This window comes from Nyctibius grandis, chromosome Z (assembly GCF_013368605.1).
Source record: "Nyctibius grandis isolate bNycGra1 chromosome Z, bNycGra1.pri, whole genome shotgun sequence".
Lineage (NCBI taxonomy): Eukaryota > Metazoa > Chordata > Aves > Nyctibiiformes > Nyctibiidae > Nyctibius > Nyctibius grandis.
Window position 1 is genome coordinate 68,551,915 of NC_090695.1, and position 18,626 is coordinate 68,570,540.

The 18,626-nt window shown below is 38.3% G+C and overlaps 1 protein-coding gene across 6 annotated transcripts in view; it reads right to left on the reverse strand.

The window, feature by feature from the left end:
• AOPEP (aminopeptidase O (putative)) overlaps positions 1 to 18,626 on the reverse strand; it is a 213,769-nt gene that overhangs the window by 31,837 nt on the left and 163,306 nt on the right. Inside the window, exon 14 of one of the 6 annotated variants that reach the window (XM_068422885.1) lies at positions 15,390 to 17,459. The exons of the other annotated variants lie outside the window; for them this stretch is intronic. Within the exon in view, the coding sequence (XP_068278986.1) occupies positions 17,409 to 17,459 (51 nt within the window). The 3' untranslated portion in view covers positions 15,390 to 17,408. Of the gene's footprint in view, positions 1 to 15,389; positions 17,460 to 18,626 lie in introns of those variants that run through there. 6 annotated transcript variants of the gene reach the window in all.

Here is an 18,626-nt window from a genome sequence, read left to right on the forward strand (position 1 = left end):
CAAAACATAAATGCTGGAGAAAATAAAAAGTAAATTTCTTTTCAACTATTGTGAAGCCATTTTTCTTTACAACAACTCATATTCTGTGAATGCATATTGAATATCTAACATATATAAAAAACCCACACAATGCAGCTATAGAAAAATACAGCAGGACAAACTTCACTATATCAATTTGTAACTCCATGCTGAAAAAACATCCAGAAAACAACCGTAACACCCCAAACACAAAATTTCAGTCTTCCTGTTAAAAAACCAACCAACCAACCAACCAACCAGCCATATATATATATATATATATATATATATATATATGTATAAAATCACTCTCTGAACTGTATTGGAGCATGCTCAACCAAAATGCTCAAATAATATATGCAATTACTAAAGTAGATTTCTTCAATCAGGAAATGTGGCGAGTATCGAGACCTAGTTTTCATTATGGCAATGATTGCTGCAACAGCACCTACTTATGCTGTAAAGTAGACAGCTCCTGTCCCAACCTATGCTTGCCGTATGGGAATAATACTACTTTCCCAGGGTTCCCCCTCCCCCAGTTGCGAGTAATGACACTACAAAGAGGGAACAAATTAATATGTTGCGATCAAGCACACCAGAGGTTTTCTGTCATGTCCCGTATAATTAAACATCATCCCCACTGTAAAGCTGTATGCCAGCACTGTATACTTTATCTTGCCCTTAAGACTGTAAAATCTCTCCTGCAACTCTTCAGCCTTTTCAGAGTCAGCCTTTTCAGAGTTCACTTTGTCCTACCACTACTAAACAGCCGTTTGTCCCCTGCTTCCCCTGTGTTACCTGACTTGGTGGTTTTACAGTTTGAATAATTAGGCTGCTGCCACCAAAACAAACTGCAAATGATAGGTCTGTATTTGAAAAAGGCAAGATGAAAGAATTAAAGGAAATGTAACCAAATTGAAAAAATAACTCAGAGTACTACCGAAGCAGCTTACTGGGGCTGAGGTTCAATGTATACTAAATCTCTGGGAACTAAGAAAAAGCATACTTTGTATTGTATTCATATCAGTACACAAGACACTTAAGCCATTATACCGTGTTACATGAACATTTCAAGACATTAGTAGGTTTGAAAGGGTTTCTGCAAATAATCTTGGAGTAAAACTATGAATCTGAATCCTTTTTCCGAATCCTACCCCTAACCTGTAAAAAGCACAAAGAAAACAAATCTTGCCTTTTCAAAGATTTGGTGTGGCAGCTACAGAGGTCATCGACCTCACATCCCAAAAGACCACCCACGCAAAGAAGCGTATTTATCAATTCCTACATTAACAAATGCAATAAATGCCAGATTCACCCTTTATACTAGAAAAAATGCCACTGAAACATTGACTACTGACCTTTCACAGCCATGAAATGTGACACACATATATCTACTTGAGCATCCACAGCACCAGCACTCACACTGCACCCCTAAGCCAGGACACAAATCACTGAAGTAGTACAGCTGGTATGCTGAATATCCCATTTGCTCCTGCCTGCACTTGAATGAAGTCATTGAAAGCCTCCTCAGAGGGGAAATGTGCCTCAGACTAATGCAGCAACCGATTGACAGTGGCGTGATTTCTATTATTACTCCATTATCACACTGGGATCTGTGCCTAAACGAGCATACTTCCTCCCTGATGCCATTTCCTTTTATCCTGGCTCTAGTCTAAAAGCAGATCAATGGGAGTAATATATATGATGTCACTTCAATTTACAGCTACTGCCTCCCTCTCTTGCGCACACGGATAGATCGATTCTTCCCAAAAATGGTTAAGAAATGCATGGGGAGACTCTTCTCCCAGAAAAGGGTTCTCTGCTATATTTGTCTGTGTAACCACAGCAAGGAACTGTTTACACTGAGCAAAAACAGGGGAGAAAGGAAAAAAAAAGTCACTACTGTGCACTGGAAAATGCTGGCTGAAATACAACACAAACAAGGCCCAAAACAGAATTAAAGCAATTTGACCTCTGAAAATTATACAGAAAAGTTTCAAGTTTCTACGGCACAATATATTTCTCCCGTATTTCTTTGGGAGAAGGTAGTCTCATCCCCGCCCAATACATGAAATGTCTCTTCATTCACATTTTTACAAGATTCTCCAAAGTTAAACTGAATTCCTTCCCACCCCTCCCTTAGGAAAGAAGGGGAAAAACCCCACCCCAGAGTTCAATAGTGAATGGTTCCCTTCAGACAGAATTTCCTCATTAATTGCAGATAAGAAAGCACTGCTACTAGTCCAGGACACAGGATTTACAGGGCCAGGCCATCTCTGTGCCTATACTCTGACCCGATCAAACAAATCCCTCAATGAATCTCACATTATAAACTCTCCACATAGACAATTTGCCTTGGGGGCTGTCTTCTGCAGGCTGCAATTAAATAAAAAAACCTTTGTAGAACAAATGCCCTCCCTTCCTCAAACTGTCCAGAAAATTGTTAGCTTGAAAATTCAAGAAAACACTATTTACTCAACAACATTTTTACACAGACTTTGTCATTGTTTACCTCAAACAATATTCTTCAGATGCTGTTTTCATCTGCACAGTGACTTATTTTAAATGAAAACAAGGCTTCCCCCACCCTTCAGGGGCTAAAATGTATTTATATTAAGTAACACATGAATTCAATAAAAACGTCCACACTAACAGCTGTTAACTAGCACAGTGCGATACACTACTTAAAGAGAGTCTAACTCTGAAAGAACTAGTCTGCTGTTTGATTAATACGCAGGGAAAAAAAGTAATCTGCAGCTGACAAAAAAATGCTTTGAACTGGTTCGCAAAATAAAACCCATCTATGCCGGAGGCTGACAAAATTTCAGAAGTGCGTAGTGAAGCAGACTGTTCTGCTTAACTTTATTTGGGTCAGTTTGTTTATGACTTCCCGCTTGCTGAAAAATCAGCTCGCCTTCGGACATTTATGAAAGATAACTACACCTCACTATATTTAAAAGCAAAATAAATATCTCTCTCTGTAATACATTCTCATCTACCTACGAACTACTCTTCTATGAAATGTCTTCCCATTGTGTGCAATTTTTCTCAATCTCTGCTCAGATGGTTCTTTCTGTGCTTGGCAACTCATTTTTCAATACCTATTTTAAAAACAAAAACCAGGAATTGTATGGGGTTTTTATCATGGAAAAGAAATTCCTACAAACTTTGCTTCAAAAAGTCTTACTTCAAGAAGTAATTCGTCAGCATTTGATTTGTGTTACACTTCAAAATACTGTTTCTGGGACATTTATGTCTGGCATCACTTGCTTCATACTAGTAGGACATTAAAATAACAGTGAGAGCAATTTATTCAATAAACGACTGCACTTGCATTTAGTTCCCAGTTACCTTCCTCTTTGTAACATCAAAATTAAAGATTTCTTATTTTTGGAAGCAGATCATATATGTCAGAAATCATTTTAAGGCCACTACCTACTCAAATATAAAGGTTTGATTTATTCTGGCCGTGCACATAAGAACATCGCTGGGTGAAGGACACAAACCCCAAAGAACTGCACAAACTTAGTATGCACGCAAGTCAAACAACCTGATCTCCATTGACTTTTAATACTCCTTTTCAAATGCAAGGACAAAAATAGCAATAATCAGAGTACAACTGTCGATAAATGTTATCACAGAGCTACAATTTAAGGTGGGCTTCTGGAGGGTTCAAAAAGGTTTCGTGCATGTGTTTGATTTTAATTATAACTTAGCCTGATATGTGCAACACTAATGTGTCCACGAAGCAACACAACTTGGGAAACTTTTCCTAACTGAGCAATGTATTCAGCATTTTTGAAAGAGGACCTGCTGATGGGCAAGTACTGTACAAAACAGGGCTACTTCTTTGAGATGTCCTCGTCAAAACCTGTCCTAAATTAACATTGATTTGTCAAGTAATGTTTGCATAACCAATGCTGTACTTCCCTAAATGTTACAGACACCCAGCTAGGGAAGGCTCTTGCAACTACTCAGATGCTTAAACTTCATCATGTTCATACAGTTTTTTTGTCCTGTTGCACTTAAATGCAATTTTGACACTGTACAAATCAATGTACAAATCACATCATATGACTCGCAACAAACTGTTTGGTATTCATGCATCAAACATAGCATTTGATTTTCTTAACACTGAAAAATATTTGTAGGGTAGCATGAAAACAAAAGCAGACAGGGAAACTGTGCGTATATATGTTACAATACTATGATATGAGAATGTAAGGATTTAATTTTATCAGTATTTTAAGCTGACTTTCAATGTGGGAATCAGCAGTGTAAGTGAAAGTTTAAAGCTGTTTAAAGCTGGTATTCTGGTTACGTGTTACCAGTAATGTTTTTAAAAGGCCTGCCACTACTACCCATCCATAAACTGAAAATTTTTTTCTTAAGCTATAGTACAAAATATTTTCCCATAATTTACTTAATGGAGAGAAGATCCACTTATGAAGAAATTCAGCATCTGCAATCTAATATAAATGCACTGAAATGTCAAAAATGATTAAACCTTTATGATCTAACATACTGCTGAGCCAGCAAAATGAAAACCAGGTGGCTTCCACTACAGGTTCAGTCAAGTTATACAGTGCTTTCCCTCAACCATAGTTTTCTCAAAATGTTTCACCACAACTTTACCCATGAGCATATAATTCCCTTTTAAGCACAGGAGGCTACACATTGTCTGTTCAATGCAGATTATAACCTCTGCCACTTACTACCATGCTTCCAGCATAAGCCTCTCCTGGTTTCAGATGAAATGGCCACGGCAAGAGAAAAGTGGACATGAGAAGCCAGATTCCATGTCTGAAATCATACTCCACAGGATCATTACTTAGACACACTGGGAACAGACAGCATTGCTCTGACACAAACTAAACTTGAAGCTGGCAACAGCAAGATCTTCAGTTACCCTTTTACTCCATCTCAGAAGTCCCCAGCACTGGAGAGGTGATCAGAACATCAGCCTGGCGGTTAGTGCTCTCCAACCACGTGAAAGCAGCTGGCAGTAAGGCCACTTTCTCATCTAACAGCAGAGCCAACTGAGGCACTTCAGGTTCAGCGAACAGTTAACCTAACTACAAAAAACAAAGCCAAGTAGAACTCTATTTTTATTTTCCAGGCTCTTAGACTACTACAAATTAAAGGATTCATACAGAAGACCAACAAGTCTAACGCTGCAATTGGTGGAAAGATTTCATACCCACATTGCAGCAGATGCTGAAATGGAAGTATTTGCCTCCTTATTTGTCCACCCAAAACACTCTAGGTCTCAGCTGCTCCAGGCTATGCGCTGATGCTGATATCAATGGCATTATAAACCATCTCACCTTGAATGACCATCATCTAGATCCTCTGAAAACAAACAGACCAGTGAGTGTCCTCTGAGAAAGCTGCAGACTACAGCAGACACTGAAAACCAGTGTTTCAGTGGCCGGTCTACTAACTGTGAAATGAAGAGCTGAAAAACCATTATCACTATGCTAGCCACAACCACCAGTGAGAGCACCCTCAGACGGATTTCCTTTATTTTTCTGACTGTAGGTACTAGAAGAAGAAAGAGTGCCAAAAACCTGAGAGCCAAAGAAAATTTACTAATTTTTCTAAGCTTTGCTATGTTGCAAATCAGTGGCCAAGTAACCTCACCACCCAGCACTGAAAGTGCCAAATACCATCTCTTGAAACTACTCTGGGTAGTTAAGCTACCTCTTCAGTCCAAAATCACAGAACAGAGCAAGGGCTAGCTTGAAGAAATAACTTATTTTTCCTTAAGAAATTGGCACATAGATGGAAATTTGTTCTGCCTATGCCTACCAATGCAGGACACAGTCAATGCCCTGAGTTCATCCAGGATTGTGATCTTCAAGGATCATGGGAATTCACCAAGAGTTTCCCAAATCTCTTATAGTGTGGTCAGGTCTTGGGGAGACCACGACTTGTTCACCAGAACATGTTCTTTTTGGAGAAGTCAATCACAAAGGTATTGTATCTGCCCCAAACAGCTGGCATCATTCAGAGAAAGAACCTGAAGAAGGAGAGAGATGAGAACTTTCCTTCTTCTCTAACCTTTCACCAGCCTGGCTGCTGTGAAGAAAGTTGTATCAATTCTACTTAGCTCATGGCTGCAGGATATGACATTGCTTCACCAGGGAGGGCTGGCCGAGGTTCATCATAAAGCACTAATAATGTCAGCAGCCTTCCTGAAGGAAAGGACTAAAGCACAGATGGGAAACTGCACTTCCATCACTTGACCCTTTACTTCTGAAACCCACAAGAATCAACTATCTTTTCTACCCTTTTGATTTCAGAACAACAGGTGATGAGTGATTTCATGTGCATTTATGTCAGTTGTCTTGTAACATTTGTAGATCAACTGCATTTCAGACCTCAGCTAGTAATACTTTCTTCTGACCTGAAATCTGGCTCTGATGCACTGTGTCCAACACAGCCTGTGCATACACACAACAGCTTTTCCAACACACCATGTCCATTTGATCCTTCATTAGGGGGGGTTTGTTGTTTGGGTTTTTTTTTGAATTTAAGAATGAAACCAACCAGATTGAGTGGACTCAAGTTTCAGAAATACATGCATACCTCTGAGCAAGCCTTAATCACAGATGACCTTACAATAGATGGAACTGTAACAGATGAGATCTAAACCTAAGACTACACAAGTGATGCTGGGTTAGAAGAGCAGTATGTTGAGTTTGCAGTCATGAAATAGTCTCCACTGATCGAAGATGCAGAGATACCAAGCCACCACCATTGTCTCCTTGCATTCTTGTTTTAACTAAGATTTCACAATGGCCATGACTAAAAATCTCCAGTTGTCCGGGAGAACTCTTTCTTCATGGCCAAAAGTGATCCAGTTCCATAGCTGCTGTCAATTCTCAGCCCAATTACCTCAGCGTCTCAAAATGAAGCCTTTGGCACTTCAGAAGATAACTGGTACCGAACACTGCACTGCGACTCTAGCAACACAGGTTACCACATGCCTGTCATCCTGGTCTTCTAGTTTCTACACTGGTTCCCATCAGAATCCCCTCTAACCCAGCCACTGTAGCCTGCGATGGTGACACTGACAGGGCCACCTCCAACTGCTGACTGAGGATCATGGGCGACAGCCAGGCTCTTCCTCCATTCCACAATTCTCCACTCAAAGCACACAGACTTCTTGAAAGGGAGCCTGAACTTTTTAATGGGTTGATCTAAAACTTGCGCTGTGAACTAAGGACTGGTCAGAAGCACTAACACCTTCTACTCCAGATGCATGGCAAGTTTCTCAGTTTTGCATGCTCTAGTACAAATACATAGCAGCATGTACTTGGGGGGGCAGTGGGGAAGCAACCCTTTCTCCCTCCCAAGAAACAGAACACTCCACCGCACGCAGCTCTCTCCAGGGGGAGAGGATGAGACAATAAACAACACATGACAGATGTTAGTTCACGGCTTAATGCACTTGTGGAAGCCACTCAGATTCTATGGCAAAGAGTGTGGTATGGAACAGAACAAGCATATCCCATTACTTTTTATTCTTGATTTAAAAAATATGGATAAGATTTTATTTAAAACTGTTGTGGAAGACAATTACCATTGGAAAAAAAAAATCAAGCCTTTAAAAGATCTGAGGACAAGTGGATGGGTGTTGCATGACACCCTTATTATGCCCAGCACTATTTAAAAAGATGCTATAGTTATTAGCAAGGATCTAGCTGCCAGATTTTCTCCTTCAAAATCCTATATAGGAGCATTAAAACTAACCATAAAAATAAATCCAAGCTAAAACTGGCTGGACATGAACTCTTCCGAACTGCAATTTGACTTAGGGATTTTTAGCTTGAAGGAGTGCAAGAAATTGAGCGGCTCAAGACAGGATTTGCACACCATTAACATGTATAGGAGCAAACTTCTTAAAAAAAAAAAACCAAAACCAAACAAAACAGCAAACCAAACCCTACAAGTTAGTTGAAATATTAATGTTCTCAGAAGTAATTAACAGATAAAATGTGATACAAGAAAAAGTGCTACATTCTGCTCATGTTTCTCAGATGAGACTTTCTGTAATGCCAAGGAAGACACGTGAATTATTAAAAGGGAGCGGGAGTTATTTTATCACGTGTACTGACCAGTACTTTCACATATAGACACACCACTAATAATTACTTTTAGATCCAGATAATGGATTTGATTTGTTTCTTGACTTGTAACTACAGCTTCATGTGGGAACAACTCTATTCAATTTAATAGAATTACATCAAAGCACTAGCCTCTGAAGAGCTCTCTTGAAAAAATAAAAATTAGTACTTTCTTGTGATTATAGAAATGTGTGCTGGTTTTATGACAATGCAAGTGACAGAAACAGAGGAAAAAATATTTTAGACATATTAAGCAACTACTAAAATAAAAGAATCATTTTGTTTGGAAAAGACCTTTAAGATCATCAAGTCCAAATGGGGTACGAACAAAATACACGACATTTAAGGCATAAACTCCCTTATAAACTCACTCTCACAGGTGGGGTAAAACTAGAGGCTTTAAATATATTGAGTTCCTTATGAAATAGGGATAAATGTAATTCATTATGCTGATTTGCAGTATTGGCATATGCACATAAGCATACAAAGATACACTCACATAATAACTCACCAAAAAGTTTTTACCTCTCTCCATACCCCTCATTTTTAATAACTAGTCCTGTAATTTTTAAAAAATTTTGTTGGTGCTGGTGGGTTTTGTTTTTGTTTTTTTTTTTTATACCTGTATGGAAATGGAAGGGGGTTCTAGGTTCTCCATTTTCAAACAGAGATTTTCTACAATGTTTTTCCATCAATCATTTACTACAACCTTCGTTTTTAAAGATATTAGAAAATTTCCAATGCTTTACAAATGACTGAGGAAGCAAAGAGCAAAGCAGTTGCTGCAGAAAAATAAAAATAAATCCTAAACCAAAAGCCCCACTCTGAAGATGTTTTTTATTTTTATCCAATAAATGTGCAGAGCAATTATTCCATTTACTGCCATTCATTTCCATACTATTTTCCTTTTAGCAAAAGGATCTAATGTGTGTAAAGCAGAGAGCACCCCATATCCCACTCCTGACCCGTGCACTTTTGGGTTCCACTCCAGTCATTCCATGTCCTGCTTAATCGGACCTTTTTACATGGACCTGGAGGCACCACTATGGGCCACAGTAGGACTTTCTGGTAAGCAGGCATCAAGTAAATCACTGCCATCAATAGAAGGGGAGCCTATCCTCTACAGAACAGCATTTACTTATTTATTTATTCCTAAGGCTGCATGCTACTTCACTTCTCTCTCTTCAGGAAAGGAAGGCAAGGAAAAAATATTGATCTCCAGGAAGGGCATGTGGAAAATTTGCTGTCCTATGGCCCCATTCCATACTCCTTATGGAAGGAGAACTCCCACTAACTTCAAGGGAATATTTACTCACGTAAGGAGAAGAAGACCGGCACTTAATCACTGAAGTTACATACAAATGTGAAAAGAATCAAGCAGATAATGCCAGGGAGCAGTGGGCTGACTGTGCAGCAGTGGAGTATTATTTATATACGAATGGCTGAATAACCACTAAGTTATGTACAATGCTTCAACAGCAATTCATAATCTTATCTACTAATGGAAACAGTTGACTGAAAGTTGGCTTTAGCAAGACCCCACAGTGCTGTGCACAGTGACACAACCAAGTTATTTACATGAAAAGTTTAAACAGTGCAATCCCAAGACTAATTTAAGAAACTGCTTGGTAACATGATCATTTAAACCTAATTTAAGGTAAGTAATGAATGCTTTTCAACATTGAAATGCAACCCATTCCGCAGTACAAGCAAAATATCTGCTTAGTACAGATCTTGCTCTTAAGAAGCAAAGGCAAATGCCCACTCCATCAGCTCCTTCCGTCTAGTGAAATCAATCTTTAGAAGTTTCATTTCAGGTATGTGTATACTGCTGTGGCTAAAACAGGCCTGAAGTTTCCATTATAAACTGCAATTCTCAGGTGTTTATAACTTAACTATAAAAATTCCATCCAGCAAGAAACTTGACATTAAAGTTCTCAGTCTACCAGAGACTTAAAAAAAGATTACTCACGCTATTATTATTCCAGATAAAATGTCCAAGGCAATTTACTGATCTAAGACAGGTGTCTATGACCAAACTCCTACTTTTTAGAAATTAAAACTTAACAACTGATTGCTTTAGGATGAGTTTAATGACATTTACAATTCTTTGAAATTAGGACAGCTATGATAACAAACAGTGAATAGCTATGGCTACTTAAAACAGCAAATATTTTCCACTGGCAAAATTAACCCTTCAGAGCTCCATCTTAATAACATAAAAGAAAATGATAGCACTTTTTTCTTTTCTTTCAAACTAGGCAGTAGATATTTAGTTTGCTGTGTATTTTTTCCCCATGTTTAAAAGCAGTACCCTGCACGTCTTTCAAAATCCCAGCCACATCATCACCTACCCCAACAAAACCCCAAGACAACCGCAGTTTATAGGCACAACCCTGCAAACACTTTGGAAGAATCAACTTTGCGTGCATGAGTACCTCCACTGAAAGGAACAGCAGCCTCAATGTGCTCACAAGTTTACAGACTCGGGCCCTCTTAAGTATCCCTTTTAAGAGGACATTGCAGGGTTTAATAAATGAATAGCAAAGTCATGATGTAGAATTTTGCAGCAACAGCACAGTTACTGTTTTTTCAAACTAGCTCAAAACATGAGGAGTCTATATTATATTATACAGACTCATAGAACAATTTCTATTATGTTCTGCTTATCATCTGCAGAATCTCATGAACTCATTAATTGTATACAACTTTAGCCAGTCCAGTCTGAAAATACACTGAAATAAACAACATATTCTTGGAAATCTAACACTTCTTACTACCCCCTTATTTTTAAACACAGACATCTTGGCTACAACAGTACGTCAGTTTTTAAAGCAGCTTCTGTGCAGTACTGACTTCAGCCTGGGAAGCTGCTGCAGCACTGACTTTCAGATGCATACATACCCACAAGTCCCAGAAAGCTGGGAACTGACAGCACTCAGCACTTCTGGAAATTAAGGACCTCACAACCATAGTGCATACATTATAGTGGCCCATGCAAAGCAAGCACTATACACTGAGATCTCCTGTTTCTCTTTCGTTTTTCTGGCAATCTTATAGTTATTTCACCATAGATTGTTAAGAGGGCGAACTCCTGCCCACAATCAGCTTAGCTATGAATCAGTGTATCTGTCTTCATTTTGCTAATTATACTGTCTAAATTCCAGAGAAGCCAAAAGATACACTTTAAAGAAGGAAAAACATGTTAAACAGCCTTAGATTTCACCATTAAAAAAAAATAACCTTGAAAAAACATCCAGACAGACACAGGAAGCTGATTACACATAGGTATTAGAAATATTCTTTCCCCCTGTAAACTGTTCCTGAAGAAGTTGTCTCTATTTCATATACCTCTAAAGTCACAGAACAGACACCAGCTGTGCTGTAAATGCCCAGTCTGGCATTGGCAGGTAAAACACTCTCAGCTCAGTATTACTATTTTAATGTTATGATTGAACTCCGCGACAGACAGTGATTTTCTTTGAGAAACACCCCTTAAAAAAGTGATCAATTATAAATATAAGTTCTTAGTCACTACTAAGTGTAAAAGGGCAATGGAAGCAAGAAGATGATATGAAAGGAATTTCACCGATATCCAAAACAAGCTCCATAACCAGTAACAGCTGAATTACTCCAAGAACTGGTAAGGCACATGACAAAAGAAATGCAGTATTATTGTGAAAAGGCCAAAAGACAAGAGTGTACTTACTGAACATGCAATTTCAGTTCCGCTCAGTTGGTGAGAGCACAAAGTCCTTTAACTTGAGTATACCTTTACTTAGTAAAGGTAAATGCCTTTATTAGTGCCTCTATAATATTCGTCTTCTCTTCAGACTAAATACACAAGCTCTTCCTCTTATTCTAAATCCAATCACAAACCAGTCGTGGACATGCTCCACCCTTGCAATTACATATTGCTCTCGGTGATCACATTCCACCTCTTTCCTTCCCCCTCCTCCTTTTCCTTACTGTAGCCTCTTTTATTCAATGCTCTTCTGGGAACGTTATCTCTCATCTAATAATCACATTAATTAGAAATTTTAATTTTGGCATTTAAACAACATGAAACTAGTTTTGACAAATCTAACCATTCCAGGGGCAGTAACAACATAAAAGTAAAGCCCTTTTTCATCTACCCCAAACATGTATGAATTTTTAAAAGATGAAAACAGAAGAAGAAATGTTATCCTCTCGCCTTATGTAACAAGGTGAGAGCGTCCATTCGCATAAGAGTTCTGTTAATTTCAGTTGCTAGTGCACTGACTTCAAGGAAATATAAGCAATAAACATATACTTTCGCTTTAATAGCTGAAATACCAGGTAGGTGCACTGAGGTTTGCCAAGGGCAGCACGTATTTCTTAATCTTCAGAATAACTGCAATTTATATGCAATTTTAATGTAAATAAAAGCAATTTTAATGTAAATAAAAGCAATAAAAGGAAAAAGGTCTATTGAAACTGTAGTTTCTGTTAATTATGAATAGTACATAATTAGCATGCTTACAGTAAATCATAAGTGCTGGTCTGCGTGATTTCACAACGCCAGTCAGCTCATAGGGAGTCTGGCTGGAATAAAGCAATGGTATTTCAGCAGATCTGTGTCATTAACACAGCCAGTGTAAATAAGTGGCCTTTCCACTACATACTGCCCTTCTATATTAACCTCTGTGGTCAAAAAATAGTGTGTCCAAATAGAAACAAAGTGTTTACAATACTGATTAGTTTTGAATGTATCTGCACAGAGCAACACAATAAGGGTCCGTACCTTTCCGTGAGGTATCTCAAGGGAAAGAACAGGAAAGTGACAACAAAGCCGTTGTGATATAACAGCACACCATTTTTTTCACAAAGCTGCCCAAGTTCCATACAGTGCTGAGGACTGGTTTTCTCTGGAAAAAGTGTTTTCCCTTTCTTCAAGCCCCTTGGGATCCTTGACCGTACAGTTTGAGCTGGCTTGAAAAATAAAGCTGGGGGGGGAGGCGGGGGACAAAACCCCAAACTGTCGTGACTGGCTTTTTCAGCATTTACATGGCTAAATTTATATTGCCAAGGCAATTAGAGCTTATTGGCCTGAATACTGAAAATTATTGACTTGTGCTTAGCAACCCTGCAAATGACATTTGCGGCACACGATAAGGAAACCAAATTAAGGGCCTCTCAATGTATACAATACCTCCTTCATTTATTTATTGATTTATTTATTTTTAAAGCTCAGGTTTCCAATTCCACCACTAAGTGCCGTCTGTATAGGCCGGTGGAACTGCTGTGATGCACACATGCACTGTGTATCGTAGCATGGCTCTAAATTGCAGGGGCAGACAGCAAGAGGGATTAGTTTAATCTAGATTTTGGATATGTAAAATTGCAAAAGACAGAATGGAAGCTGACAAGTCAGGCTGCTGAGACCTCAAAATGATGGGAAAACATACTGCTGGCTTTTAGCCAGTTATTTCTTGAATGCCTCTCCCCCTTTGCACTTATACCTGCTACTGTTTAGAGCAGGTTTTTAAAAATGGGTTGCAGGTTATCTGTAAGAGAAAAATGTGAACTCCATTACACTAACATCTTTTTCTTTTTTTTCCCCTTTCTTTTTCTTTTTTTTTTTTTTTACTTCTATATACATAGGGTTTTTTCAGTTCATGGTGATTGCATTTTCCTCTATTTTTGGAATGTTTACTTAATGTTTGACTCTTACGGTTTCCTACGGATAGTCAGTTTCTCCATTTGTTTTGGTTTGGGTTTTTTTCCCAAATTACTCACACAGCAACAGGCAAAAGAAAAAAAAACAATAATAATTTTTGAAAACCCTGTCCAGGAAACTGGATTGTAAAACCACTAAATCTGGCAGAGTGACAAAGCAGGAGGAGATCTGACATATTTTTAACTAAAATTTTGAAGCTGACTAGATTTCAAGTCAAGCATTTAAAAAACAAAAAGGAAACGAACATACTTTGCTCAGTCGAAAGAGAGGGCTATGACAGGGAATAGAGGGGAACAAAGCAGCATGCTTGTATTATGAAATTCAACAGAAGGCAAGAAAACGCTCCAAGAAAAAAATCCATTGATAGGATGACATTTTCTTCCCACAGAGACTTTACACATTCCACCCTTTCACCACTTTTCAAAGCCCCCATATTTTTTTCCAGTATTTGAACATAACTGAAGTTGAAACTCTCTCTTGCGTCTCATTTTCCCACATTTTCTGTATGTGACACTTGATTAGGACTGTGCACTTCCCCAAGGAGACTATCGCCAGAAAACTGCGTGCGGAGGCGAGGGCTGAGCTGAAACACTACAAAACAAAGTGCAGCCATGCAGTGGCTACTTGTGCAGGCACAAGGCCACCTTCCTTCCTTCCCCGGGAGTGAGCGGGAAGCACTGCGTGTCCGCGGTACAAGGGACATGCAGGACACGCTGCCGCTTGGCACTTCAGGCGCAGAAAATGTTTCTGCTTCGTTTTCAAAAGCCATTTCTAAGCTACTTTTGTGCAACTTTCCTGAGCTCCGTCTAAAAGGCTTTCAGAGGTGGTGTTTATGTAAGGGAGACAGCCAAACATACCTGGAAATCGGGAAATGTTACAAATAAATTTTTGTTATTTGTGGCCGAAACAACTAAATTCAGTAATACACAATTCAAGGCAGAGTAATCACACACCACATGATGCTACCTAGCACCTACAGAAGGATTTTGTCAAAGTGTATTTTGCTGTTACTCATTTTCTACCACATTTTTCACTTCTAAGTTTTAAACAAAGCAAATATGCAAATATACAAGTATACAAAGCAAATGAGCACTGGAACAGGCTGCCCAGGGAGGGTGTGGAGTCTCCTTCTCTGGAGATATTCAAAACCCGCCTGGACACGACCCAGTGCAACGTGCTCCAGGGGAACCTGCTTTGGCAGGGGGTTGGACTAGATGATCTCCAGAGGTCCCTTCCAACCCTTAACCATTCTGTGATTCTGTGAAATATAAAAGTAATTAAATGGCTATAAATAGAAGTAAGAACTATTGTATTTTGTGCAGTTACTACAAAAAAATCCACATATTTCTGTTTCTCATACAAAATACCTTCAGTACTTCACAATTAGCTTATATTTGAAACAATGCTCAAAGCTGTGCTTAAAGTGCTTTTTTATGAAAGGCAGATAGAAGTGGTCTTAACTGAAGTGGAATTACTATTCAATGAAAACTAAAAATAAAAAAATACTAGAAGGAAAGTCAAGCACGGAGACAACAGGCTCAAATCAAGGATCTGTATTTTTCCACATTAAATTTGATGTTAATTTTCCAGCTATATTAACTTACCACATCCATTTTCATAATTAAATTACATAATGTGACACTTCAATAAACATATTAGGTAAATATCACAGGCACTTTAGTTTAGCATAAGAGAGCTTGGCCATGTTTTTAAAATTAGCTGCATGTTCCTGATACACTGCTACTGTAAAAAAAGTCCTACTGTGAATAACTATAAATCAATATTCCCCAATTATACAAATCAGCAAATATATGGAAAAATGAATCTGCAGCACATTTTTCAATACAGATTTCATTACAACTTGAATGGAGCAATGACAGAAGTTACTGTGCAGATAAATGTCATGTACATTTTTTGCACATTTGTGCCTTCATCACAACTTGCAAATAAAACTGTGCTTTGCAGAGCAAATTAGTAGGTGCTGACGTAAAGCGCAGATACAGTTCTGCACTACTTTTCTGACAGGTGTGCATATAATAATATGCCATTACTGGGAAAAAATATAAATTTCATACAAACCCTTTAAGAACAAGCAAGACAACATTTAAAACATAATACACTGAATGAATACTTGCAGCAGTTCATGAATGCTGACAGAACAGATCTGACTGAACTGACTCAAGCCTACAGCTTTTGAAGAGGACCTCAGAGAACCATCTTGTAAAAACAGTGTTAAAGAAACAAAAATAACAAAAAAACCCGGACACAATCAAGTTATTTCCGACAATATTAAAATCAAACAAGTTTGCATAGCGGACATTAATAGTCACTTTATTTTTTGTGATGCTGCATGGGCTACCTACTGCTCAAAAAGAGACCTGCACACACTTGTGAGAAACTAGGGAATCTTGAGTTGCAACTGCTTTGCATTAGATTTATATGTTCAGCATTTAAGACATAACAAACTTGATTTTGCAGCAGTACTTGTTGAGACAAAATTCCCATAGATTTCAGTGAAACTCATCTGCATAGGATTGTAGGGTGGGGCACACAGCACCTTCTGAGTAATGATTTTAACATATACACACTATGATCATTTAAATTTATTTTGACATTTTATATTCTTTGGTTAGCTTTAAACTTTCAGCGCAAAGCTGAAACATGTAAACATTAAAGAGCATAACATAAACCGAAGTGCTGTGGGCAACAGCCTTGCTCAAATCTAGCAGAGTCAACACGTAACATAACTCCTAACCCACCCTCTTCACGGCTTTTATTGTTGAGGACATCGGCACACTGTGTCCGTTCTTATTTAGGGATATCATATGCAATGATATGGGTCAAATTAATTTTATATAGGAAAAAAAGGTTTTGAAATAATATATGTTTTCAGAGCAGTATAAAATCATGCTAACCTACATGTTTATAAAATGATGAAATTCAGTACAGGTGTATTTTCCAACTCATAACACAGAAGGTTTTGAGAAACTAGCATGAAGCTACTATAGAATCTAAACCAAGAAAACACATAACCAACGCATAAGAAGTATGTATTATCAAGGCGTTTTCTGACATATGCTTTGGACACTGGAGATCTGTCCAAAAACTTGTTCTAGTAAATTGACTTTAGATGTCTCTAAATACTTTATAAAAACAATTTGTGGCCATGTAGGCAAACAGACAAATGCTAAGCCTTGGCTTCTGCAACTGAAACAGACAGATTTGCATGAGCAAACAGTGAAGACAGGAACTTTGAAAGGCACTGGATGGAAGGCTTACAATTTACACCTCAGATGCAAAACCAGAATGTCATGTATTGTTACAGTAATTCATTGTGTGAGAAAATTAGGGGTTTTTTATTAATACACACACTGTGAAGCCAATGCTGACACCTTTACATAGCCACACTTCCAATGTTTTTACTTGTACAGTAGTGGCAGAATGGGATCTTCTTCTCCAATCGCAATTAGGAACTAAATCAGATGTAGACATTCACAAGCTCCCTGTAAGCTGTGGGAATCTTGGCTTCTGAGCTACAGGAAATATGTCCACAGTGTCTAGGTACTTCCAGCTTTGTAAAAGGATGAGTGTACTTTTGGCATATGGTCCTGTATGCAAAAAAGATTTACCACATGTGAGAGGCTTAAACATTTACAGTGGAGCTTAAATACTCTTTTCTATATAAACTTCCCTTCTAAAGAAATGCAAAATTAGAAACAAAACAAAAAAAGGTAGCTAGATAAAATGAGCTTAGTTGCCTCAGTTCAGCCCCTACTACAACACCCATCTGTATCACAAAAGCTCCCTCACAACTGGCAGCCCTGATGGACACTGGGATTGAATGGGTGTGGAAATTGAATTACACCCACTCTCCCTGTAGGTGGTCCTTATAGATCAGTGTACCGGAGCGTGTCAGAAGTCGGCACCGCTCCTGTCCGTGATCCATCTGTTCCGTGGACACAATCCTTCAGACTACAGCTCTCTCAGTATGACACTATTCAAAGGAGCTAATTAAAATTTTTTTAAAAAAAAAATCTCTCTTTGAAACAGTAATTTAAGATAAACGTCTATTCGCAATAGACATTTGCAATAGGAACTCTCATTGCAGGCTCCTGCTAATCTGATTTAAGCATGATTTTGTTTCCACTCAGGAAGCTTAAATTAATTTAGCTGTTCCTGAACACTGTTACAGAAAGATGAAGTATCCAGTGGCTCACAACTACAGTTCCTAGTTCAACAGCCACATTTGCTACACAGTCAGGTTATGCTGAAAATTTGTTTGCTTTAGCTACCATTACACAAGGGATTTATACTGTTACACTGTTATCCCATTACATGCAGTTCTTAGACTCACATAGATTGCCTAGAGACTGAAAAGCAGAAGAATTTAGATCCTGATGCGTGCTAAATTACCAGCTGCGAGAAAATCTCTGTCGTATTCTGCACACTGATGAGACTTTGTCATTAATGCACCCCAACATTGAGAAGTCTGATGTGATTTCCCACTGTTGTCTGCTTTATTGTTAATAATAATTATAATAATAATGATAATGATAATAATAATTATAATTATTATAATAATTCAGTAAACTTTCCGTCCAGGACTACTTTTTCATTTAAAAAGCTGTGGTTGGTACTTCACCCTGTGCATGGAAGACATCATTTTGGTGAGTAACGATGGGCAGGACAAAAACTATGATCAAAAATGTCAAAACAGGTAATAGTCTGTGAAGCACAAACAGAAGTCTCCTATTGTTTTCCAGAGACCTGCAAAA